The sequence below is a fragment of the Panulirus ornatus genome, chromosome 7, assembly GCF_036320965.1.
Source record: "Panulirus ornatus isolate Po-2019 chromosome 7, ASM3632096v1, whole genome shotgun sequence".
NCBI lineage: Eukaryota > Metazoa > Arthropoda > Malacostraca > Decapoda > Palinuridae > Panulirus > Panulirus ornatus.
In genome coordinates, this window is record NC_092230.1 from 34669471 (window position 1) to 34696607 (window position 27137).

The 27137-nt window shown below is 47.0% G+C and overlaps 1 protein-coding gene across 1 annotated transcript in view; it reads left to right on the plus strand.

The window, feature by feature from the left end:
- LOC139749515 (uncharacterized) overlaps window positions 1-27137 on the plus strand; it is an 80731-nt gene that overhangs the window by 37301 nt on the left and 16293 nt on the right. Inside the window, 3 exon segments of the mRNA XM_071663469.1 lie at window positions 20877-21066; window positions 25323-25372; window positions 25374-26483. Coding sequence (XP_071519570.1) covers window positions 20877-21066; window positions 25323-25372; window positions 25374-26483 — 1350 coding nt within the window.

A 27137-nucleotide genomic window follows, 5' to 3' on the forward strand; every position in this document is an offset into this window, starting at 1 on the left:
ACCTGCCGTGCATGCACGCCAATTCCTGTTCCTCCCCTGATGATGTGGTCATTACACGAAAGTGCACTTGGGAACTTATCGTGTTTCATTTTCCTCGTAGATATCAACTTTATATATATATATATATATATATATATATATATATATATATATATATACTCCTATGAGTCCAAGGGGAAAATGAAACACGATAAGTTCCCAAGTGCACTTTCGTGTAATAATCACATCATCAGGGGAGATACAGGAAAGAAATATAAGTCAGTTGATATACAAAGAAGAGACGTAGCTAGAACGCCATTTGGTAAACGAGTGATTGTCCAAGACAAACAACGAGCATATCATAAACTTATTATGTCAACAAGAAGGGGAATTGTTTAAAAATCTTATCAACAATAAAGCTATCCAAATTGTATAAACCTTCACTAATATCAAGATTATAATTCTTTGTGTATTCAATAATAGAAGATTCAATGATGGTTCTCGTGGTACTGGAGTTAGAATCAATAACTGAGATGGCAATCCTCCAGTTAATACAATGATCATGGTTTTTAACGTGATTAAACAAGGCATTTCATTCTTGTTGTTCTTATAATATATCTATGTTGCTTAAGTCTAACAGAAAGATCCTTACCAGTCTGACCAACATGAAACTTATCACAATTTTTACATGTCACTTTATAGATGCATCCAAGAGAATTTTCTGGTGAGTTCTTGATTAAGATATTCTTTATAGCATTATTGCCACTGAAGGCAACATTTATATCAAAGGATTTAAGCAACATGGGAAGTAAAGAAAAATTATTATCAAAAGGGAGAACTAAAAGATTCTTGGTGTCAACGGGAGGTTTGAGTTTAACTCTATAAAATGATTTCTTTGCTAGCTTAAAGTATTTATCTATGAAAGATCTGGGGAATAGGACAAAAATCAAATGCCTTGTCTAATCACGTTAAAAACAATGATCATTGTATTGACTGGAGTAATGCCATCTCATTTATTAATTCGAACTCCAGTACCACAAGAAATATCATTCAATCTTTTATTATTAAATACACAAAGAATTATAACCTTAATATATATATATATATATATATATATATATATATATATATATATATATATATATATATATATATATATATATAAACTGGTAACGGTTCTCGTAGATACGTTGTTAAAATAATCATATACCCGGGTTCTTTTTAAATCAGATTCTTTCTAATCATTCAAAGTTGTCTAATATCTTTTTTCCCCATGACTGAGAGGTTGTGCGAAACACCTCCAGCAGTTGCCTCACCGCCTGGACCCGCGTCCACCAGCTCAGCTTGAGGAGCGTGTGTGTGGTGAGGTCGGTGCGGCAGCTGGGAATGAGTGAGGGCAGACGGGCGAGGCTGGACGATAACCTCTAGGCGGATGTGCAAGTACGGCTGCGTGCTCACTGGCTGCTGTTACGTAACGCTGGTGTGTGTGTGTGTGTATGTGTGTGTGTGTGTGTGTGTGTGTGTGTGTGTGTGTGTCGTGAAAAATCACGGTGGGAAAAATGAGCAAAATACATTCCAGGTTTTCGCCAGTATTTCCTGGGTTATCAAGGATAATGGAAGGAGATAAAGTTAGAAGGTTTACTAACTTTGTGTGTTTCTCTCCCTTGATAAGTGAAGACAAATTAATGTCATATATATATATATATATATATATATATATATATATATATATATATATATCAGTTTCTTCATCTCTCCCGGCGCTATATATAGCTCATGGCAAAAGCTCATTTTGAGAGAAATCTAATTACCTTCCCCATCAAGAAATCCCTTGGTGGGGAGGAGAAACCTCCCTCCCCACCAAGGGGAGAGAGAGAGAGAGAGAGAGAGAGAGAGAGAGAAACCTCTCTCCCCCTCCCCCCTAGTCTTTACCTGGCTATCCCCCAGGCCACTATAATGCTCCTAATTAGATAACCTCCTTAGCGTCGGGCCACATAATGTCTCCCGCTAATTACCAGAGGCAGGAGCGGCTCCTCGCCCTGATCCTGGCGAGAGAGAGAGAGAGAGAGAGAGAGAGAGAGAGAGAGAGAGAGAGAGAGAGAGAGAGAGAGAGAGAAGAGAGAGTGCCATGTATACACACATCACTCCATGTTACCTCCAGACGTAACCATATACACAAGACAATCATGACGAGCGACCGGGGCCTCCGTCATCACCCAGTGGGTTTTTTACATGGTATGACTCACATCATCTTCAATACGTGGCGTCTCTCCCATCACCTTCCATTACCCCTGCACCAGGCTGGCCTCAGGGCGTGCTGGGCATTCAACTCGTCAACCCAGCCTGAGCTCACCAGGGGGGAATTGATGGTTTGGACGAGCTGGTGTGTAAGTTGCGGGAGTTGATCGTCAGGACTTTCGTGTGTGCTCAAAGGGTTAAGTCTGAGTGCTCAAAGGATTCAATTTGAGTTACCAAAGAGTTGAATCACGGTGCTCAGAGGGTTAATTCTCACAGTGGGGATGGAGGTGAATTCAAAGGGTCAAAATGTGTGCGTAATTATGTATTTGTATCCAGCTATTTGTACTGTGTGGGGAGGGAGTTCTACACTCGTGGGGCCACATCTCCTGTACTGTACGGGGAGGGAGTTCTACACTCGTGGGGCCACATCTCTTGTAGTGTACGGGGAGGGAGTTCTACACCCGTGGGGCCACATCTCTTGTAGTGTACGGGGAAGGAGTTCTACACTCGTGGGGCCACATCTCTTGTAGTGTACGGGGAGGGAGTTCTACACTCGTGGGGCCATATCTCATGAACATTCTCTACTGTCATATAACTTTTTAGATTCATGTATGTTGTCTGCATTAACCAAGTCCTCAGTCATTCTTCTTCATTCATCCACCAATCTTATGGTATAAAAGGATTTCTTGACGTCTTTTGAACAAATGTCTTGCTTTCATGCTATGTTCTCTGGTTGCTTTATCCCCACAAATAGAAATTTAAAAAGGTGAATGACTGCAGAGAAAGTTAAAGTAATGATGCACACACACACACACACACACACACACACACACACACACACCAGCTTAAGCCTCAGGTTTCCATTTCTCGACCAACAACAAGGGAAGGATGAACACCTGGGTTAGGTATGGGCCGACTGCTGCAACCAAGATTCGAACCCATGCGTGTCTGACCCCGGGAGGACCGGTACTGACTCATTGCCAGGGTATGTGTGTGTGTGTGTGTGTGTGTGTGTGTGTGTGTGTGTGTGTGTGTGTGTGTGTGCGCGCGCGCGCGCGCGCGAAAGGTTTATCTGGAAGTTGAAAGGGTTAAGTCTAACCATTGCAAGAGTTGGAGAGAGCGAGGATGGGCGTGTGGGCGTGGGCGTGTAGGCGTGGGTGTCCAAAGGGTTAGTGTAGAGCAGCTGTACCATCATACTACTTCAACAGTTATGTGCGTTGTCCTGCGCGAGGTGGTCACTCCGTCACACTCCACCAGGTGAGGAGGAGTAACGGCCAAGTGCTGGTCGTCACACTCCACCAGGTGAGGAGGAGTAACGGCCAAGAGCTGGTCGTCACACTCCACCAGGTGAGGAGGAGTAACGGCCAAGTGCTGGTCGTCACACTCCACCAGGTGAGGAGGAGTAACGGCCAAGTGCTGGTCGTCACACTCCACCAGGTGAGGAGGAGTAGCGGCCAAGTGCTGGTCGTCACACTCCCCCAGGTGAGGAGGAGTAACGGCCAAGTGCTGGTCGTCACACTCCACCAGGTGAGGAGGAATAACGGCCAAGTGCTGGTCGTCACACTCCACCAGGTGAGGAGGAGTAACGGCCAAGTGCTGGTCGTCACACTCCACCAGGTGAGGAGGAGTAACGGCCAAGAGCTGGTCGTCACACTCCACCAGGTGAGGAGGAGTAACGGCCAAGAGCTGGTCGTCACACTCCACCAGGTGAGGAGGAGTAACGGCCAAGAGCTGGTCGTCACACTCCACCAGGTGAGGAGGAGTAACGGCCAAGAGCTGGTCGTCACACTCCACCAGGTGAGGAGGAGTAGCGGCCAAGAGCTGGTCGTCACACTCCACCAGGTGAGGAGGAGTAACGGCCAAGTGCTGGTCGTCACACTCCACCAGGTGAGGAGGAGTAACGGCCAAGTGCTGGTCGTCACACTCCACCAGGTGAGGAGGAGTAACGGCCAAGTGCTGGTCGTCACACTCCACCAGGTGAGGAGGAGTAGCGGCCAAGAGCTGGTCGCTGTGTCTGGCCGCTGTGTCTGGCCGCTGTGTCTGGCCGACGTGAGACAACCCATCCAGTATGGAAGGAATGGTAGACAGTCACCAACCAGGGGGACATTAGTCCATTCTTCTGGATTAATTTGGCCGGACGTTTTTATGGTAGGAAATGATAGCTATTCCCAGGATGATAGAGACAGTGCAAATTACAGCGTTGGTCTTCTATCCTGTGTTTCCCAGGTCGTAAAAGATGGGGGAAGGGAGGGGGAAGGGGGATTACTCCCTCTGTTCAACGCCTGAGCAATCTCTGTATTAGGAAATCCCCCCACCCCCTCTTCCCCCCACCCCCCTCTTCCCCCCCCCACCCCCACCCCCCTCGTATATAAAAGAACAGTTACCCTCACTTGATACAGAAATGGTTTACACCCCCTTACAATAAGAGATGGTTTACATCCCCTTATATAAGAGATGGTTTACAGCCCCTTATACATATATAGAAAGCTCGGTAAACCCACACGCTGGCCACCGATACACCCACCAAAGTCTGTAATCCACACATGGTATGTTCTGGGGTCTGCAGTTGTGTGTGTCCTGTTGTCCCTCGTGCTACAGACAGACCCAGCCAGCCAGCCAGCCAGCCAGCCAGCCAGCCAGCCAGCCAGCCAGCCAACCAGCCAACCAGCCTGCCAGCCAGCCAGCCAACCAGCCAGCCAGCCAGCCAGTCAGCCTGCCAGCCAGCCAGTCAGTCAGTCAGTCAGCCAGCCAGCCACCCAGCCACCCAGCCAATCAGCCAGCCAATCAGCCAGCCAGCCAATCAACCAGCCAGCCAGTCAGCCAGCCAGCCTGCTAGCCAGCCAATCAACCAGCCAGCCAATCAGCCAGCCAGCCAGCCAGGCAGCCTGCCAGCCATCCAGTCAGCCAGCCAGCCAGCCAGGCAGCCTGCCAGCCAGCCAGCCAGCCAGCCAGTCAGTCAGTCAGTCAGCCATCCAGTCAGCCAGCCAGCCAGCCAGCCAGCCAGCCAGTCAGCCAGTCAGTCAGCCTGACCCACTGGTCTACAGAGCATTACACAGGTGGTCTTGTGGAGGAGAAGCACGAAGGCCGGCCCAGGCAGGGGACCTTATGATGCAGGTGAGGAAGCTGGCTTGTGGTGATGATGGTGTGCCAGCTGGTGTTGTCTGACTAGGTTTTACCACTTATTGTGGCAGCTGGTGTTGTACGACCAGGTCTTACCACCTGGTGTGGCAGCTGGTGTTGTTTAGCCAGGTCTTACCACCTGGTGTGGCAGCTGGTGTTGTCTGACCAGGTCATACCACCTGGTGTGGCAGCTGGTGTTGTCTGGCCAGGTATCATTGCCACCTGGCTTATCTTATTCTTAACCGGAGGTGAGAGAGAACAAGAATTTCCAGCTGTCCTGATCTCCTGCGACGAGAGTCATGTGAAGATGGTGGTGGTGTGGGAGGACGTCTGTGTGGGTCTTGTGGTGGTGGAGGTCTGGGTATTGGTGATGGTAGTGTGTTGGGGGAGATGTGGTTGCTGTTGTTGGTGGCGTGGTGGCAGTGGTGGTGGCGTGGTGGCATGATGGTGGTGGTGGTGGTGGTGGCGTGGTGGTGGTGGTAGTGGCGTGGTGGTGGCGTGGTGGCAGTGGTGGTGGCGTGGTGGTGGCGTGGTGGTGGTGGCGTGGTGGCAGTGGCGTGGTGGCAGTGGCGTGGTGGTGGTGGGGATTACTCTTTATACCAGACGCTTCTGTCATGGACAGAAGACCGCGTCAAGAGGCCAGAACTTCAATAAAAGGTGAACAGAACGACAGAAATATAAAGAAAATTAAGAAATGAGGAAATAAAATCTAATCATTAAGAAGGGAGGGAATGTCTACCTTTGGACGAAAGATCGTAGCTGTTGGGAGGGACATGAGAACGGAAGAGTTCCAAAGCTTGGCGGTGTAAGGGAAGACACAGACATCATAACGCCCCAGCTATACGTTGATAGTGTTCAGCGGTGTGAAAGAAGCCCTGTGGGAATCACCCTCAGGCCCAGCGATCATGAGAGGTGCAGAGCATATATACAGACGCCACAACTTCGTAAATATATACAGACGCCACAACTTCGTAAATATATATAGACGCCACAACTTCGTAAATATATGCTCAAAATCGAGAAAAAAGAACATCAGAGAGGTATTGTTTCAAGATTAATGACGGGTCAAGGTGTGTGTGTGAGAAATTATAACACCTCTTTTTAATATCTTTTAGCAAATGTTACAATAAGTTGTGGAAGAGAAGGTCGAGAGAAAATAGTCCTGTACCTTTGATTAAGTCAACCTATCATGAGGCTTGAAATTGATGAGCCTGTCTCAACCACGTCATTGATCACCCGTCCATTGATGTATAATGCCGCAGTAAACACCTGTGTGAAGCATGGCAGATCCATCATGACCCATGGTACAGCCAGACCCTCAGATGTTGACCAAAACATTTCAACAGTTGTTGCACAGCCATTACAACCATCCCTCCCCACCCCTTCCCAGCAGCAGCAGGTAGCATAGTGGGTAATGCCTCTTGCGCCCTTGAGCACGACGGTACGACCCTTGAGCACGACGGTACGACCCTTGAGCACGTCGGTACGATCCTTGAGCACGACGGTACGACCCTTGAGCACGACGGTACGATCCTTGAGCACGACGGTACGACCCTTGAGCACGACGGTACGACCCTTGAGCACGACGGTACGATCCTTGAGCACGTCGGTACGATCCTTGAGCACGGTGGTACGACCCTTGAGCACGACGGTACGATCCTTGAGCACGACGGTACGATCCTTGAGCACGGCGGTACGATCCTTGAGCACGACGGTACGATCCTTGAGCACGACGGTACGATCCTTGAGCATGACGGTACGATCCTTGAGCAAGACGGTACGATCCTTGAGCACGACGGTACGATCCTTGAGCACGACGGTACGACCCTTGAGCACGACGGTACGATCCTTGAGCACGTCGGTACGATCCTTGAGCACGACGGTACGATCCTTGAGCACGGCGGTACGATCCTTGAGCACGACGGTACGATCCTTGAGCACGACGGTACGATCCTTGAGCACGGCTGTACGATCCTTGAGCACGACGGTACGATCCTTGAGCAAGACGGTACGATCCTTGAGCACGACGGTACGATCCTTGAGCACGGCTGTACGATCCTTGAGCACGACGGTACGATCCTTGAGCATGACGGTACGATCCTTGAGCAAGACGGTACGATCCTTGAGCACGACGGTACGACCCTTGAGCACGACGGTACGATCCTTGAGCACGTCGGTACGATCCTTGAGCACGGCGGTACGACCCTTGAGCACGACGGTACGATCCTTGAGCACGACGGCATGATCCTTGAGCATGACAATACGATCCTTGAGCAAGACGGTACGACAGGTTAGGTCATCATACTCAAGGATCGTACCGTCGTGTCAAGGACCGTACCGTCGTGCTCAAGGGTCGTATCGTCGTGCTCAAGGATCGTAACGTCGTGCTCAAGGATCGTACCGCCGTGCTCAAGGATCGTACCGTCGTGCTCAAGGATCGTACCGCCGTGCTCAAGGATCGTACCGTCGTGCTCAAGGATCGTACCGACGTGCTCAAGGATCGTACCGTCGTGCTCAAGGGTCGTACCGTCGTGCTCAAGGGTCGTATCGTCGTGCTCAAGGATCGTACCGTCGTGCTCAAGGGTCGTATCGTCGTGCTCAAGGGTCGTATCGTCGTGCTCAAGGATCGTACCGTCGTGCTCAAGGGTCGTATCGTCGTGCTCAAGGGTCGTATCGTCGTGCTCAAGGATCGTACCGTCGTGCTCAAGGGTCGTATCGTCGTGCTCAAGGGTCGTATCGTCGTGCTCAAGGATCGTACCGTCGTGCTCAAGGGTCGTATCGTCGTGCTCAAGGGTCGTATCGTCGTGCTCAAGGATCGTACCGTCGTGCTCAAGGGTCGTATCGTCGTGCTCAAGGGTCGTACCGTCGTGTTCAGGAGGTTAACACTGTGTGAGGAGACGAGCTGGAGGTTTTCTAATGTGTGTGTTCGTGTGTCAGGTTATAAGTCATCCAGACTTCTGAGATATTATCATGAGATCTGAGAACATTAGTCTAGGATCACCATGGAACAGGCTGGAAGGAACAGTCTGGAAGGGGCAGTCTGGAAGAGGCAGTCTGGAAGGAACAGCGTGGAAGGGGCAGTCTGGAAGGGGCAGTGTGGAAGGAACAGCGTGGAAGGGGCAGTCTGGAAGGGGCAGTCTGGAAGGAACAGCGTGGAAGGGGCAGTCTGGAAGGGGCAGTCTGGAAGGGGCAGTCTGGAAGGGGCAGTCTGGAAGGAACAGCGTGGAAGGGGCAGTCTGGAAGGGGCAGTCTGGAAGGGGCAGTCTGGAAGGGGCAGTCTGGAGGTGAAGTGATTATATCATCTCCAAAGTATAGCCAGTTCTGGTGATGTATGAGATACTCTAACTCCCACACTGATGATTCCAGAGATGCTACAGTTATGTCGGATCATCTGGAACAGTTGGAGACACAGTTGCTCTGCCAGAACCTAACTTGATACTGATCTCGGTATAACTCATGATCAGCAGGTACAGTTATACAGGAATACCTAGTGAGGCAGACTTGAAGATCTGATCAAGGCGATACAGCGGTCATCAGAGCAGCGATCCTCAATCTTTCCCATCCCAACCACGCCTTCTGATGGGTTCCATCTGACACGTCCACATGAAAAGCCCATCTGATGCCACCCTTCTGACACGCCCATCTGACACGCCCACCCGACACGCCTACTGAATAAGAAATGTGTTGTTTCTCGCCCCTACCAACGTCTCCACCTTCTCCCCTAACCCATTAATAAGTCTTAAAATCTTAAGTCAACACTTGTGAATGATGGCAGCTTCAGTAAGTGGTAAATAATGTATACTTACAAACACTTCTTCGTCCCTCCTCTCGACATGGCCTGATGGGTCAGCAAGACCCGCTGGGGGCAGATGTGAATCTTTCGTCTATTTCATATATTTCAAGTAATAGTTTATCAATACGCAAGACAAGATATCAATATTCATATTTTTACCTTCCATTTCTGAGCGTCTCCCGCCGTCCTGGAGGTAACCCCCCCTCGGCCCCACGGGGATAAAATTACCCCTTGAATATCTGGCGTCTCTCTGAAGTGGCCAGCCCCGTAGTCTGGGGAACCCCTGCCCCACAGAACGACTCCCTACACCACGATCATAATGCAGTTAACGAAACTATGGAAGTGACATTTACGGTTCGTCAGTTCTACGTTAACGTTACAACAACACAGGTATTGTGATTAAGTGAGTCACACGTGAACACCATCAGTTATACGTCACTGTACGTATTACAGCGGTCTCGAACCCTGGTACGTCTGTTACATGAGACAGTTCAAACCTTCTTGTTCGTGAGACAGTTCGAACCTTCTTGTTCATTAGACAGTTCGTACCTTTGTTGATAGTTCCCTTTCCTTAATACGGTTCACTACCACTAAACCTGAAGTAATGAATTATATAAAGAATAAATGACCATAACTCTACTCCACTGTTACCTGAGATGTGAATTTTCAGAGTTTAATGATCGTGATAAAAGCGTTTAAAAAAATTGGTAAGAAAAAAAAAAGCGTTGATGGTTCCATAAAAGGTGTCAGGGGTGCGTCTGGCTCCTGCCTCCCCCTTGCAATTTATGGCCTGAAAATTACGCCTTTGTATCTGATGCAGTTTATGAACCTTTATCATGGGTTGTGCGAGTCTCTAAGATCACACTGAATTACGGTGCAGAGATTCCCGTGTGGAATTTCGAGGCGACTACATATCAGCCTCCATTGTGGGACTACGGAGGGAAGGATAGGGCTGCAATGGACGAGGCTGGATTATTTCTGGACGTATGATGGAGAACAAAGAAAATTGTGGCTAGGATTGGGCTTGGAGGTGACGCTGGTGCGATGACCACGGGAACATGCCTTCCGCCGATCATGACACCTCTGAGACAATCCGTTGATAACAGTGATACGTTATTTCACTCCCTCCTTACAGACGAACACAACACACTTCTGAAGTTCTTCAAATGGTGGCACAAATGTCTCATCTGATGCCTGGCAGGATATTTTTAAGTTCATCCCAAGACTCGGTTCAGATGACCTAAGTGAAGCTGGAACATGAGGTCATCCTTTGTCAGGCAGTGTCGGGGTCAACTACCTGACCTCAGCTGAACAAACTCTCGTCTAATGGGATGCAGAATGTAAACATTGATGACGTCATTTGGTCTGAGGGAGAACTGAACGCCGATTGGCTGGTTGTTACTTGGTGGTGGGTGTTCAGTTTTGCTTCTCGATAAAAATCATTTCCTCTTCTTCTTCTTCTCCTTTCATTCTATCTTCTTCTTCTTCTTCCTCTTCTTCTTCTTCTTCTTCTTCTTCTTCTTCTTCTTCTATCTTCTTCTTCTACCTTCCTCTTCTTCTTCTTCTTCGTTTCATCATTAACCCATTTCTCTTCCTTCCTTCCTGTACTATTTCTCTCATTTCTTTCTCACTTTCACCTCATGTTTTCCCAACATTTTAGTTTCTTTTCCTTAACTGTCAAATCTGATTTTGATTCTTTATTTACCATTTATAACAATTTATATTTAATTCTTCTTGTTATTCTGTTTTTCCTTCCTTCATGTTACCTGTTTATAAGATGTTACCAGTCAGGAGTGAAGACTTAATCCGCCAGTGATGTGATGGCAGGGCGGACGGGACCTGGCCGCCTGAGAGAGAGAGAGAGAGAGAGAGAGAGAGAGAGAGAGAGAGAGAGAGAGAGAGAGAGAGAGAGAGAGAGAGAGGGGGGGGGGACTACAAACTGAGCGAGTAGTGAACCAAATCACACAGACAGAGAGAGGGGGGCTAACTGTCTGCGATAGACACAGAAAGAAAGAAAGAAGTAAAAAACAGACAGATAGACAGGACAACAAACGGATGACTGAGACAGATATACAGACAGGGAGCCACGTCACCCCCCCCCCCCCCTGCCCCCAGGGGAGGAGGCTGTCTAGGACGGCTGACAGGTAGCTGGTCCAGGACCCGTCCCGTTCGCCCAGCTGGTGAGACGGTCGACAGAAAAGTTAATCTGATGAAATGACAGTCAGGCAGCTGCTGTCTGGGGGGACGGGAGGAGAAGCTACATAGCCGGGGAGAGAGGGGGAGGGAGAGGTCAGAGGGAGGGAGAGGAAAGGTCAAGCTAGGGGGACATAAGGTCAAGTGAAGGATAGTGACATCAGATGATGTTTGATGACGGGTGAGGGGGTCATGAAGGGGGTCATGAAGGGGGAGGTAGGTCACAGGGTCACATTATCCAGATATTTACATATATGGGCGGGTGGGGGAGGCTGGTCACCAGGATCAGGCGATAAGACACACATATATATACGTATCAATATACGTACCTTCGTACAGGGAAATGACTATGTATACACAGAGACACATCTATACACATGACAGGTGAACATACACATCATACACATTCATACCCACCTGCACAAAAGGAAAACACACCGGCGTTCATTAGTAAATAATATACACCAAAGAATACACACACGGGACGACGTAGAGAGAGAGAGAGAGAGAGAGAGAGAGAGAGAGAGAGAGAGAGAGAGAGAGAGAGAGAGAGAGAGAGAGAGAGAGAGAGGCAATGCTATTGAAAACAGGAAGACAAGACCAGGATTTCACCAACATGTGAGCAGCGCCTTAACCAGCCTACCTTCGTCTTAACCAGCCTACCTTCGTCTTAACCAGCCTACCTTCGTCTTAACCAGCCTACCTTCGTCTTAACCAGCCTACCTTCGTCTTAACCAGCCTACCTTCGTCTTAACCAGCCTACCTTCGTCTTAACCAGCCTACCTTCGTCTTAACCAGCCTACCTTCGTCTTAACCAGCCTACCTTCGTCTTAACCAGCCTACCTTCGTCTTAACCAGCCTACCTTCGTCTTAACCAGCCTACCTTCGTCTTAACCAGCCTACCTTCGTCTTAACCAGCCTACCTTCGTCTTAACCAGCCTACCTTCGTATAACTACAGGAGGAAGGACAAGCATTACTTCTCTTCATCCTTTACATCAATGACGTTAATAACGGATGACGTTGTCAGATATCATAACCCACAGACGACGATGATGATCGGGCAAACACAACCACAACACAGACTGAACGTCCACAGCTTCAAGATAACAGACACCCGTGATGAACCGGAACACAGGTGGCAAAGGATCAATAATACTGACACGTATATAGTGTGACACATCAGCGGTATAAACGAGACGGCAAAGTCCACGATGAATTCTGGTGGAGTACGAAGGAGAAATGAGGGAAAACGACTTGGTTTGTGTTGAGCTGTGATCACATAAAGCCACGTAAACAGTTCACAGAAGCAATAAAACATGGTAAACAAAATTCTTGGATGCATACAGGCAGGGCGTCCGAACGTGAGGAACTAACCCTCACTCTGTACATTTGACTGCTTCGTCCTCACTGTCAATATTGTATTAGTTAAGGTCATACGGCGTGAAAAAAAAAAAAATGGTGGAGGTAGAACAGTGAGAGTAGAGGTTTGAGCTGCCAAAATGACCCCCGGACTTAAAAACCTGCAAGACTCGACCAGACGATGTAAACAGGTGTTCACAATCATCAAAGGCTTCGATACCCTTGATCTGGGCAGCTGTTAGAGGCTTGAATCGCCTGATCCCACTCACAATACTGGACACAGATTAGTGGGCAAGGGTCTGACTTTGAATAAAGTTAATATTTTCTTTCGTTAGAATTATCAACCTACGAAATGAGAGATTGTTAGCAGCATATATCTATATTGCAAGCAAAGTGTCCGTCCCCTTCCTATTTTGGGTCCAAACTAGACTATACATCCTAGGTTTGGTCATTAGAAGACTCAAAGATGCACAAAACCCTGATGGAGAAGGTCCAGCGGGAGGAAGGCAAGACTTGAGCCAAGTCTTTTCATCATCAGTTTAATGACATCCACAGTGAACACTTTGTCAAAAATTGTGGACCTAAAACCACCAGTGGTTCCTGATGATGAAAGACTGGTAACTACACACACACACACACACACACACACACACACACACACACACACACACACACACACACACATCTGGAACGGTGTTGATCTAAAGTGTCTCTTCATCTTGGCTTTTGACCCTCTGACCTTTGAGACCTGACCTCTCCAGGACAGGTCGAGGTCATCGTCAGTCCAATGTCTGGACCTCCGGACACCGCACGTGACAATCCTGAGGGTCACACTCGAGGCACGTGACCTCGACCTTCGATCCGACATCAGCAGTATGACCTCGCCGGGGACAGGTGACCCTGAGTCAGGCTGGGGCCAACAGACTAACAGACAAGCTGACAGGCAAGCTGACAAGCAGGTAAGCTGACAGAGAGATGATAAGATACGTCCCTCCCATGATGCATCACTGTCGACCCTCTCTCGTTCACTCAGTTTTCAAAGCTTCACCAGAGCTTGAGTCGTCACCAGAGTTCGAAGCTTCGACAGACTCTAAAGCTTACCGATAGATGGAAGCTTCATCAGAGTGCGAAGCTTCACCAGAGTTAGATGCCTATTCAAAGTTCGAAGCATCACCAGAGTTAGAAGCCTCACCAGAGTTCGAAACCTAATCAAAGAACAAAGCAGTTCCGGGTGGGTACGGTTCGTTCCGGTCCTTATTTGCATCACGACAACTTGAATCGTTGGCTAATACTCCAGGGGAAAAACTTTAATTACTAAGATTATCAAAACAGGAGGAATAAAAAGTGCAGCCAGAATACATACAACGATTTTTGAAACTGGAGAAAGGAAATAATTTCTGTGAACTCGAACTGTTTCGAGCAATCTCATAATTAGAAAACAGAACTTTTCTTGAAGCAATATATTCATTACCACTGAGGAAAGTTGTGAGATCTGTAAATACGCAATTCCTAATGATTTCATCTGGAATATTTCATTCCACGTCAAGTCTGGCGTCTCAGGAGATGAAAGTGAGACAAAAACAAATTTCTCTGAAGTATTATAACGAACAACAAACCAAATATAACATCTTTTTTTCCTCTCGTTCTTGGATTAAGACTGGCTATGTGTCAGCTGCCGTTCTTGTACTAAGATCCAGATGATACATTGTTGTCACTGAAGCAACAACCTGGGGATCGGGGATGAGAAGGTGACCTCTAACCACACTACACAAAACTCACGTGTGATAGGAACAGCGATCCCAGGATGTGGGGTGGGAGGGACACAGATCTTGGGGCAACGTGAACCCATGATGAGGCGAGAGGGTGGGGGTAACATAACAGCCAACCCACGTGTGGCCAGTCTCCACACACAAGCTATGGGAACGCAGGAGCCAGGTGAGCGGCCCGCGTCAGTGCACTGGGTCTGGGACACACACACACACCTCACGATGGGGGTGGCTGCTGCGAGAAGAGATGGGAAGCAAGACCGCGCGAGGTGGTACGGGATGGTTGATGAAACGTGATATCAGGATGGTTCATCAGACGGTTTTCATGATGGTTCATAAGGTGGTTCATCAGACGGTTCTCATGATGGTTCATAAGGTGGTTCATAAGACGGTTCTCATGATGCTTCATAAGGTGGTTCATAAGCTGGTTCATAAGATGGTTCATCAACTGGTTCAGAAGACGGAAGGTTTGTTATTCAACTCTGATTACTTGAGAGGTGAGGGAAGAGGCTACCCAAGCACGCCAGCGGTACTCCGAACTGGAGCGAATGAGAACCCGGGAGATATGGAGTTGCAGCCCACAAGAAATATTATCCCGCCACCTGCACAATATCCCCAGCTTCTGGGAAGCAGATTCTGCGATGTTGTTGGTTGGGTTTCCAAGTAAAGGTGGAGAATGTGGTTACGGCCAACGTGTTTATGTTATTAATAATTATATCTAGATTTTTCGCACCCTAACCAATAGGAAACGAGTGGTATATATATACTACACACACACACACACACACACACACATATATATATATATATATATATATATATATATATATATATATATATATATATATATATATATATATATATATATATATATATATACAGAGAAAGACATCGACAGAAGTCGAGTTGTGGGACTGTTGGCTGTAACCAGGCTACGGCCTCCATATTCCACACTGTTGCACAGGTTCGAATCTCTGTAGACAGTATATTCAGTCAGGCAGGGCGAGGCCGAGTATGAGGGTGAGGAAGGCGAAGGTAGAGGGAAGTGTGACCTGAAGAATGTAAGACTAAATGAAGTTGAAGAATGAAGAGGGATCGACGGAAGACAGGGTGGGACATGGGACAGCCACACCTCACACCACCGCACTGCATATTTGATTTCTCTGTATATGATCGCCGTTTCCCGCGTTACTCTCTTCTCATTCAATTGATCAAACCGCCTCACACCACATATTGTCCTCAAGCATTTAATTTCTAACACATCCACCCTCCTCCACAAAGCCTTATCACAGCCCATGCCTCGCATCCATATGATACTGTTGGAACTGCTATTCCTTCAAACATACCCATTTTTGCCATCCTAGATAACGCTCTCTCTTTCCACACATTCTTCAGTGCTCCCAGAACATTCACCCCTCCCCACCCTATGACTCATTTAAGCTTCCATGGTTCCATTCGCTGCCCTGTCCACTCCCAAGTATTTAAAACACTTCACTTCCACCATTTTTTTTCTACTCAAACTCACACTCCAACCAACTTCTTCCAGTGCCCTGCTAAACCCAATAACCTTTGCTTTCATTCACGTTTATTCTCAACTTCCTCCTTCCCAACACACCCAAACCGTAGTTTCCCACTGGAATCTGCCACCAGTATTGCTCTGTCATCGGCAGAGAACAACTGACTCACTTTCTAAGTTCCCTCACCCCATACAGATTGTATACTCTCCCCTTTCTCCAAGACTGTCGCAACCTCCTCCCTCACCACTCCATCCATACACAGATCAAACAGCCATTATGACATCACGCACCCTTGGTACAGCCAAACCTTCACCTGGAACCATTCACTCTCCTCTCTTTCTACTAGTATGCACACGCCTTACACTTTTTATACAACTTCTCACTGTTTCCAGTACTTTTCTTCCCACACCATTTATTCACAAGACCTTCCACAAGGCATATGTATGAACCCTATCATATGCTTTCTCCAGATCAATTAATACCACATTCAAATCCCTCCTGTTCTTATACACAATCTTCAAAGCAAACATCTGATCGACACATCCTCTACCACTTCCGAAACCACACTGCTCCTCCCCGACACAACTTAACAGGTGCACTCAACAAACTTATGCTTCTTTCGTTTGAACACTTGCCTTTATCTCTCTTGCCTATTCATGGATTCTGCCAATCATGAGGCACCTCACCATGATCCATACATACACTCAAAATCCTAACTAGCCAAGTAACAGTCATCCTTTCTCTTAAAGGAGTGCATATATATATATATATATATATATATATATATATATATATATATATATATATATATATATATATATATATATATATATATATATATATATATATATATATATATATATATATATATATATATATATATATATATATATATATATATATATATATATATATAAGACCATTATAATTTCTATGGTATACATGCAGCCGTACACAAATTCATACACAAATACCATCATAAGTAAGTTCATATTCATGGCCATGTACACTCTGGTCATGTACACTCTGGTCATGCACATTCTGTTCAGACAGACAGCTAATTTAAACAGGAAATTGTTTTAAACATACAAATATTTTGACATATGTATAATTGGCAATCTGTGTTATCCCGTTGTCACTGTAATCTAAACATGTATAAGTTTGGCCCTAAATAATTAACGTATTTTACGGGTTCGACTTATCATCATTTACAAAATATACAAGGTTGAATTTACATGCCTGACATCATCATGCGAAACCCAAACACATTAGTATTTACGAAATATCTAAATCAAATTTACCAAACCTACGAGATACCTACAAAAATTTTCTACGAAATATGTAAATCTGATAAAATATCATTTACATCACTGAGTGTAAACACTATTTGAAACACATACATCCAACTGTTTACACGATACAAAATACCTTCAACAAACTCGCTATCATCCATTTACATCATTTACAAAATATCTTTCCCCCGTTCACTGTAATTTACAAAATTCCACCGTAATTTACATCCTGCCTCCGCTAACGAGCGGGTTGTTTTATCTCGTCATGTAGGCAGTAATTAAGGAGTTAAACTATGGCAGTCTAGCCTCATTAATATAGACCGCATGACTGATGGTTATAAGCTGATTAAGGTAATCTATGATAATTGGGTCATTATCGCAAGTGAAGGTAAGGATGGTTTCAACATCTTGGGAGAGAAAGATTATCTTTCATGTGGATTGGCAGGACATCAAGGCCAGCTGATCAAGATGACTGTTACACGCTGCAGCTGATCCTTGTAAGGTGGTTCCTTTTAGGTTAGGTTAGGTTAGGTTAGGTTAGGATCAAGCATTACTTCCCCTGTGTCGTTCATTTTTACCATGGGTGAAGGAGAGGGTACTGTAACTTATCATATTAATTATATTATATCATATCATATATTATATCATATTATTATATCTATCACATTGTATTATATCATCTATTTTTATTTATCATACTTTGTCGCTGTCTCCCGCGTTAACGAGGTAGCGCAAGGAAACAGACGAAAGAATGGCCCAACCCACCCACATACACATGTACATACATACACGTCAACACACGCACATATACATACCTATACATCTCAACGTATACATGTATATACATACACAGACATATACATACATACACATGTACATAATTCATACTTGCTGCCTTTATTCATTCCCGTCGCCACCCCGCCACACATGAAATGACAACCCCCTCCCCCCGCACGCGCGCGCGCGAGGTAGCACTAGGAAAAGACAACAAAGGCCACATTCGTTCACACTCAGTCTCTAGCTGTCACCGACACTACACCACATCATATACCCAGAGGTGGGTCCAAACAGGGCCACGGTAACTCTCCACAGAGGTTGGTCAGACCTGTACCGTTGAGTTGACCTCTTCAATGGCTAACTTGACCTCTTGGGGAGGACAGTGTGACCACCTGGGGAGGAGGGAACCTAACCTGACCTGCTACCTCACTCTGACAAACTGGTTTCCAGTAAGCTGACGTAGCCACACGGGTAAGCTGACAGCTGGACGGAGAAGAAGGACAGCTTAAGCCGACAGCTGTGTTTTAAGTCGATGCCGTGGGAGGATAAGGTATGATTCACAGGGAGGAAGACCTGAGCGATGTCAGTGGGCAGTCAGGGAGCTGATCACACACCAGCTTAGGAGCACAGAAAAACCTTTAAGGCTTAGATACAGGTACGGCGCCCTTGTATATCGCTAGTTACAGGTACAGCGCCCTTGTATATCGCCAGCTACAGGTACAGTGCCCTTGTATATCGCAAGCTACAGGAAAGGCACCCCACCATGCTGCATCGGGTGCCTGATGCCATACCACTAAACGATCCACATAAATCATACATATGAATCATAAATACGATATAAATATAACTGAATTAATAAAGGAGAGAAACCAGAGGTACGTACACTCCAGGAACAGCTTTCAGCTACAGTGACTGGTGCAACACTCATCCCTCCTGAACCATGTATAGTACTGTCATTCCCTCGTTGATATCAACACACAAAATATCAAGGTTTTATGAAACGCTAAAGACATGAGTGAGTGATGCAGATTTTTCTCGTACGATCCCAGCTCGAGATTACGCCTTTTTCTTTTCTGCCTGGAAGGCCACAGATGGTGTTAATTACAGATGGTTTTAATTACGGTAATCGTACGTCAGGTGATGTCGATCAGGTCAAAACACAGGTGTGAAAAAACTAAGGTGTGTGTGTGAGCAGGTCGGGCCAGGGTTCAGACCGGTGAGGCACCGGCTTCGAACCCTGGTGCTCATGTTCTCCAAAAAGTGGAAGTTACCATACAGCCAGCCAGTGTCTTGGTCCAGCCAGCCAGTGTCTTGGTCCAGCCAGCCAGTATCTTGGTCCAGCCATGCTGTGTCTTGGTCCAGCCAGCCACTGGCTTCAGTCCAGCCAGCCACTGGCTTTAGTCCAGCCAGCCACTGTCTTGGTCCAGCCAGCCACTGTCTCCTTCCAGCCAGCCAGTGTCTTGGTCCAGCCAGCCAGAGTCTTGGTCCAGCCACGTAACTCCAACTAGACATTGTTCATGTTCACTTCATCATATATTTTCTCTACAAGTTCTTCATAAATCTTCCTCAACAACCACAGTACATGGTTGTGGTTGTTGTATTGAGGTTATTGTCCTCACTGTATCTATTCTTTCTTTATAACAGCCGAGGTGGTACAGTCAGAAACATGCCCCATGTATGATCATCTCGGATGAAAAGAAACAAATGACAAGTATAAGGAAAATAAGGCAAAAGACGTGACTCCTATAAGTGCAAAGGTTATAGGAAGAAGTAAGACAAAAGAAGGAAGAGGGTTCTACCCCCGTCGTTGCTCGAGGAAAGAGGCGAGTATTATAACGGTCAATCCTCATGTGGCAGGTCTCCACAGAGAAACTATCGGAAGCAGCAATATGCCATATATGCCATAGGTCCAGGCCATAATGACTCTGGGATTAATGCGGAAAGATCACGAGAGTAGAGACCGAAATGTTACACCTGCAGAGCAAAGAGAGGGAAACTCCATTACGCAGGAGGACTGGCGAGGTGGGAAGACTTTGCCTTCTAGTGTGGTGAAGTGCGAGAGATGAAGAAAGAATCGACCGAGATGTGTTGGCAACATTACATACTGGGGACAATACAGTGCTGTAGGTACGCAACACCTGCTCACAAGAACACAGTGGTTTCTGTACCTACACAACAGACCGGCTTTAGGGAAGTACATTCGTGCTATTCGTTATGTGAGGTTTCCAGGACGCAGTGGAGGATGTGGTTATACCAAACATGTTAATAGAACAAAAATGGTGAGGTGAGGTGTTATGAAATATGATATTAGGACTTGAGTGAGATTTTAATGAGATATTGGGAAAAATTCAGTTTTCCCACGATTGACTTTGGCCAGGTTACTGCTTCCCCATTCCGTGATGGTGTTCGAACCAAGGGAGGAAATATGTTCAGTGCGAGAAAGAGAAGGAGTTATCAGAGGGAGGGAGGGGGTGGGGTTGCGGGGAATAATGAGATGAAGTACACACAGTGTAAACATCAGCATCATTGTGTGAAGGAGAGAGAAAGGTGAAGAAAGACGATCACTCATGGTGAGAGGGGAGAGAGGGTAGGTGACAGCAACCTAGCTTAGGGAAAGGAAGGTGAAAGCCACTGCAGCACTGGTCCACTGTGTCGCCGTTACTAATCCTTTCCGACACTCAGGCGTTACTACATCCCTGGTCAGCCGTTGTCAGCCATCTACAACCTACAATAACTACACTTGAGTCTTTTCTAATACGGTCTTGTGTGTGTTCTTGTGGCTAAAACATCCAGACGATATTGTGTCATTTTCCTGCTTAGTGTTGTTTATCTTCGTAACAGCGCGTGAGCCTGCAGGACAACGGACTGGTGGAGGTGCCAGGCGCCTCGCTGACCCAGCTGACCTCCGTGACCTGGCTTGATCTCCGCTACAACCTCCTGCAGTGCCTGCCCCAGGAGGTGGCCGCCCTGACCCAGCTGCAGGTCCTGCTGTTGCAGGGCAACCGGCTCACCGTCCTGCCCGTCGTTCTAGGTCAGTACAGCAGGAGGCAAGCACTGGTGACCTGTAGCACTGGTGACCTGTGGGATGGTGACCTGCTGGAGGGTAGCAACCTGAATCCCGCATGCATGTAGACAGAACAGGGTCAGAACGCTCCTCCCAACACAAAGTGTCTCCTGAGAGAGAGAGAGAGAGAGAGAGAGAGAGAGAGAGAGAGAGAGAGAGAGAGAGAGAGAGAGAGAGAGAGAGAGAGAGAGAGAGAGAGAGAGAGACTTACAGTGAAGGTGATAACACCACTACCATCACTGCCACCTAAATATTCACAGAGCACAACTCCCCATGTATTGCACTTACACAATATTGTCTTACATTGTGTTACGAGTCATCTAACTTGGACAAAATTATTAAGGTGATAAACTTGTTTCTCTCATTTTCGCGTTTTGAAAAACATCAGTTACTGTAGACCTGCTTAGGTTCCCTAATAATCATCGCTTCTTTCTTTTCAGCAACATACATTACTCTGTATAAGGTAATATTCTTTACTTCTCATTATGTTATTCTTCATTTTCATTGTAATACTCCAACACGCATTATCTGTCATATTCATTACTTCGATGTACAGAGACTCATACATATTATCATATACAACGTACTCAAGCTTTGTGTTACCTGATTACATCTGGACCTCCTGCCACAGAGCACAGCTCCGTCACCTGTCTTATGTAATCAATCATTACTGTAAACTTCACATCCTGGTCTTGCTGACTGAGTTAATACCTAACTGTTTGCAGTATTCATCTGGGTATTTGTTACAGCTGTGATATCTGGCATATCTCACACTGTACACAGCGTATGTGGATAGGTAAATCTACTTTGAAACTTTTGGTGTCCCTAATTCATGTATCCTGACTTCATATGTCAAGTCCCTCAGCTTAACTCCCTCTCCCCAGCTCCCTTAACATATTTACGTTCCCATTTCAAAGTTCCTCATCAAGTTCCCTGATCACGAAGGTCCCAGCAAGAGTGAGATGAGGCCTATCCTCCACTTCGTCTTCCAGTAACTGGAACCTACTTCCAGTATTGTCTCCGTGTCTCTCCATCTTACTTCGGCTTCTCGCTTCTCCTAACCTCTCAGAAATTTCTAGTGCTTTCTAAAGTCGTCTCTGCCATTACCATCCTAGTTTCTATACTTCCTAACATAGTCATAACCCAAGACCACCTGCCTCCGTTCCCTGGAAATGCGTGTATGAAGAGCCTCGTCCCACCATGGAACACCCTCAGCTTCTGTATTATTCACATAAGAAACGTACACCAAATTAATCTCAAATCCTGAGTGGGAACTTCTTAGTTAACCCACGAGAGAAGCCAGAGCAGGAGGGGCGACCTGTGTGAGGAGGAACAGGAGGTAATGAACAGCTGGCCTCACTAATGAGGAGCACGACAGTGTATGAGTGCATTTAGTCAGGTGTTAAGATTTGGAAGTAACAGGCAAGAATAGGGAAGAAGCGCACGGAAGATAAATATGAAAGAAGAGAGTGAGGAAAAGAAAGCCACAAAGAGGAGGTCTTGGAGACGAGATCCCAAGACCAAAGTTTTGGTAGAAAAGTTCTGGACACATGAAGAGCAACTGGACGACCAGTGCCAGAGACTGCCAGATGGGATGATGAGATACAAGCACGACAGGAGAGCATATCACACGAGGATCTCGCCTTCCGACAGCCACGTTGATCAACGATGAGAGATAAGATTGTGAGGACCAAGATCCCTTACAAGTATCCTTAATTTCAGAGTCAAAATTCGTGGTTTCAGTAGAAGACAGAGCAATGGGGCGATAATCTGAAGTTGTTCTTTGGTAGAGGCTAAAGAAAAACCCCTTTCTAGCAAGGAAAACTGAAATATGGCTTTTTAAAGCAAACGTCTTTAAAACACGAGAGGGGATGCCACCAGGGCTGTGTTCATGACGAGCCGCCACACCTGCCTTACCACACATGTGGCACCTGAGCGCATGATCCATCACGTGGGACCAGCTTAGCCCAACAGCTCCACAACCCAGCTGCTTAAGCGTTGGTTGACCCACCAAGACCTAACCTGGCGCGGAGGTCACACATCCCGAGGACGTGTGTGCAAAACAGATCATGTGCGCCTCACCAACCTCGACTAACTCTACCAAGTGATATCAGAGTTGATAACCTGCGATATATCACATCAACCAGCACAATAGGATAACAAATTCTGTTTCGTCGTGTTATCTTCTGTTATCTTAAAGTATATTTATTCTCGATCGAAGTGAAAAGCAGGAGAAGATAACAGTTTGAGATCCTGATCCTTCCAACGTAATTGAGAATAAATATTATCTCCAGACTGGAACAGTTGATTTGACCATCAATCTTTATCCCAAAACAAGCGTCTGTTGACATAGCCCTCCGTCTCCTGACCATAAGGGTGGTCGTATAACTCTCAGAAATTACATAATCGCCTCTAACAACCTGTAATCCAGGACTTTCCTGGTTTGATGACGTTTGATGGCAATCCTTTACCCAAGAGAAGATCTGTTGGTTCGACTCCCTCAGCCAGTCAGTCCCTGTAATTATTCTCACAGGAAATGACGTCGTGTTTAGTGTCATTCACAAGAGTGGATTTGCCATCCAACATAACGAGAAACTGGTCCTTACGACAGGGTCAACATAAGGCCCAGAGTGGCGTCCCCTCCCTCCACACACTGACCACAGACGCCCTTTACCCTGCTCGACACACTAAGTGAGCTGCAAGTGTGTTAGCTTTATGTGGCTCGTGTCTTAGCTTTATATCGGTAGTTTCTTAGCTTTATGTTGCCAGTGTGTTAGCTTTATGTGGCTAGTGTCTTAGCTTTATGTTGCCGGTATGATAGCTTTATGTTGCCAGGGTGTTAGCTTTATATTGCTAGTGTCTTAGCTTTATGTTACCAGTATGTTAGCTTTATGTTGCTCGTGTCTTAGCTTTATGCTGTTAGTGTCTTAGCTTTATGTTGCTAGTGTCTTAGCTTTACGCTGCACGTATCTTAGCTTTATGGTGTTGGTGTCTTAGCTTTATGTTAGTACTGTCTTAGCTTTATGTTGCTAATATGTTAGCTTTATGTTGCTAGTGTCTTAGTTTTATGTTGCTAGTGTCTTAGCTTTATGCTGCTAGTGTCATAGCCTTATGTTGCTAGTGTGTTAGCTTTATGTTACTAGTGTCTCAGCTTTATATTACTAGTGTGTTAGCTTTCTGTTATCAGTTTGTTAGCATTATGTTGCTAGTGTGTTAGCTTTATGCTGCTTATGTGTTAGCTTTATGTTGCCAGTGTGTTAGCTTTATGCTGCAAATATCTTAGCTTTATGTTGCCAGTATGTTTGCCTTATATTGCCAGTGTCTTACCTTTATATCACTAGTGTGTTAGCTTTCTGCTGTCAGTTTGTTAGCTTTATGTTGCTAGTGTGTTAGCTTTATGCTGCTTATGTGTTAGCTTTATGCTGCTAACGTGTTACCTTTATGCTGCTAGTGTGCTAGCTTTATGTTGCCAGTATGTTAGCTTTATGCTGCTAGTGTGTTAGCTTTATGTTGCTAGTGTGTTAGCTTCATGTTGCCGGTATGTTAGCTTTATCCTGCAAGTGTCTTAGCTTTATGTTTCTAGTGTGGTAACTTTATGCTGCTAGTGTGTTAGCTTTATGTTGCTACTGTGTTAGCTTTATGTTGCTAGTGTGTTAGCTTTATGTCTGTCTAGAAGCGTCTGTCTCAGTCGTGCTAATAACACTGACTTGTGTACGTGGCTGAGCTCAGCAGATGATCAGATGTGACGCTCCTTTATGTTGCTGGGGAACCCGTGTCCTTATGTGGACCCCTGGCCCGTTGTGCCAACTTCCACTGACCTCAAACTGACCTCAGCGACCTATGTAGCCAGCTTTCCACCTGAGCGAGACAGGTCCCGCTTCATCCCGTCTCTCCATCCAGTGAACAAGCTCGAAAATCATGCTAGAACCGCCTGCATGACCTGACCTGACCTGGATGAAGCAGAGAGGCCCAAAATGTTCGACCTGTGTCACGCCATAGGTCAGGGACAAGAAGGTGGACATGGCCTCTTGGAAATGTTCACTACTTCCTGTGTGACTATTATGTATGTGTTACTGGGAGAGTGTTTTACACACATGTGTTGCCCCGTCTCTTGATCTTGTATATACATATGTAACGTGTCTTTCCTCATTCCCATGTGTGTACAAACCCCCACACATTGTTACCAGTGCTTCATGTAACGCCATCCTTCCCTCCTCCCCCAGGTACGTTACCGGAGCTGACGACGTTACAGGTAAGTGACAACCCCCTCTCCTTTTCCCCCTGGTGACGTCATTGAGGGAGGGACTCGTGCCATCTTACGTTTCCTCAAGAGCCAGTGTCAGGTGGGCGGCCACAACCACAGTCTTCCTCCCTGCCCCACCCGACCACCTGACGCTGCTTACCCCGAGGGAAATCACGACATGAGAGGAAACTTAGCCAGATGGCTTGAGGACCAGCAGGCCCTTGATGACGGTGTGGTCGAGGGTGTGTGTGGTGGTAGTACAGTGTCGGGCGGCGAGTGTGGTGCTGATGGTGACGTGAGATGTGGTAGTGTGGCGTCGTCGGCCGGAGAGTATAGTGACTCTGACAGTGACAGTGACGATGAATATAGTGAACATTGGAACCACAGGCCCAGAGAAGGGTCGTCACACGAGGCCTCCAGGACGACGACTCCCATCTCACCCTCGACCAACTTCCGCATCGCCATCAGGAGTGGCGACCCCTCCGAGGGGCGGGGCCCCTCCCCTGGCCTCCCCGAGGAGAAGGACCCCACCCCCGGCCTTCCCGAAGGACGAGACCTGGGGCCCGACCTTCCCGAGGGAGGAGACCTTGCTCTCGGTCATCCCGACGAGCACAACCTCGGCCTCGGGCTCGGCCTCCACGATCTGCCTCCCGACAGCGGACGGGACACCCTGGGTCGTCCAGCGAGTCCCAGCTCGGCATGTCTCTTGACCCCCAACACCGAGATCCCGTCGAGACCCGAGTACGACTTGACCCGCGAGGGTGACCAGGGCCTGGACGACGCGGTGCAGCCAGAGGACGACTCCACGACCTGGGGCTGCGAGTGCTTCAAGGCGTCCTCCTCCTCCATCTCGAGAGAGAAGCTGCAGGTGATCAACAAGATCCCGGACGAAGCCGCCAAACAGAGGCTCCTGAGGAGCCTGGGTCCTGGCCCCGACCTCCTGCGGGCCCTCCCTAGTGGCACCCTCCTTCCTGAGAGCCAGGGCCACTTCGGGGGCCATCGGCGGGCCCTCCACCTCCACCTGCAGGGAGACTACCAGCTGGAGGACGACATGGAAAGCCTGGCTGGAGACCTGGGAGAGGGCTACAGACGGCCCCACAGCGAACCACTGGGTGACACGGAGACCGAGTGCCACAGACAGGTGAGTTACAGGTCACAAGAAGCGGAATACCACAGAAAGGTGAGTTGCAGGTCACAGAGAGACGGAGTGCCACAGACAGATGAGTTACAGGTCACGAGAAGCGGAGTACCACAGAGTTACGGGTCAGAGGTGAGCCAAGATATCATAGATAGGTCAAGATAACCCGTGTGGGCCAACCGTTAACAGCAGACCGTGTGTCTATCAAAGATGATAGGTGTGATAGTCGTGTGTCTATCAAAGATGATAGGTGTGATAGTCGTTTGCAATATTGACTCTGTCAGTAACATAATGGGTCGGTTGTGTTGTCGTGTGGCCGTGGTATCAGGTCAAGGGTGTGGGGAGGTGACATAAAGCCTCGCAAACACTATCTAGGATAATATGTCAGGGTTTCTGGTTTGTACGTGTCATAAAGGATGAATCTTCAGGTAATAGCTAGGGTGTGAAACCTTTTCTTTTCCCACTAAAGTAATTCATGACATAATTATTTACATAATGTATAATTTACACCAAACACTGGTACCTAGTGTAGTGTTTCAGACCTGGTAACCAGCGTAGTGTTTCAGACCTGGTAACTAGCGTAGTGTGGCAATACCTGGTAACTAGTGTAGCGTCTCAAGACCTGGTAACTAGTGTAGCATCTCAAGACTTAGTATC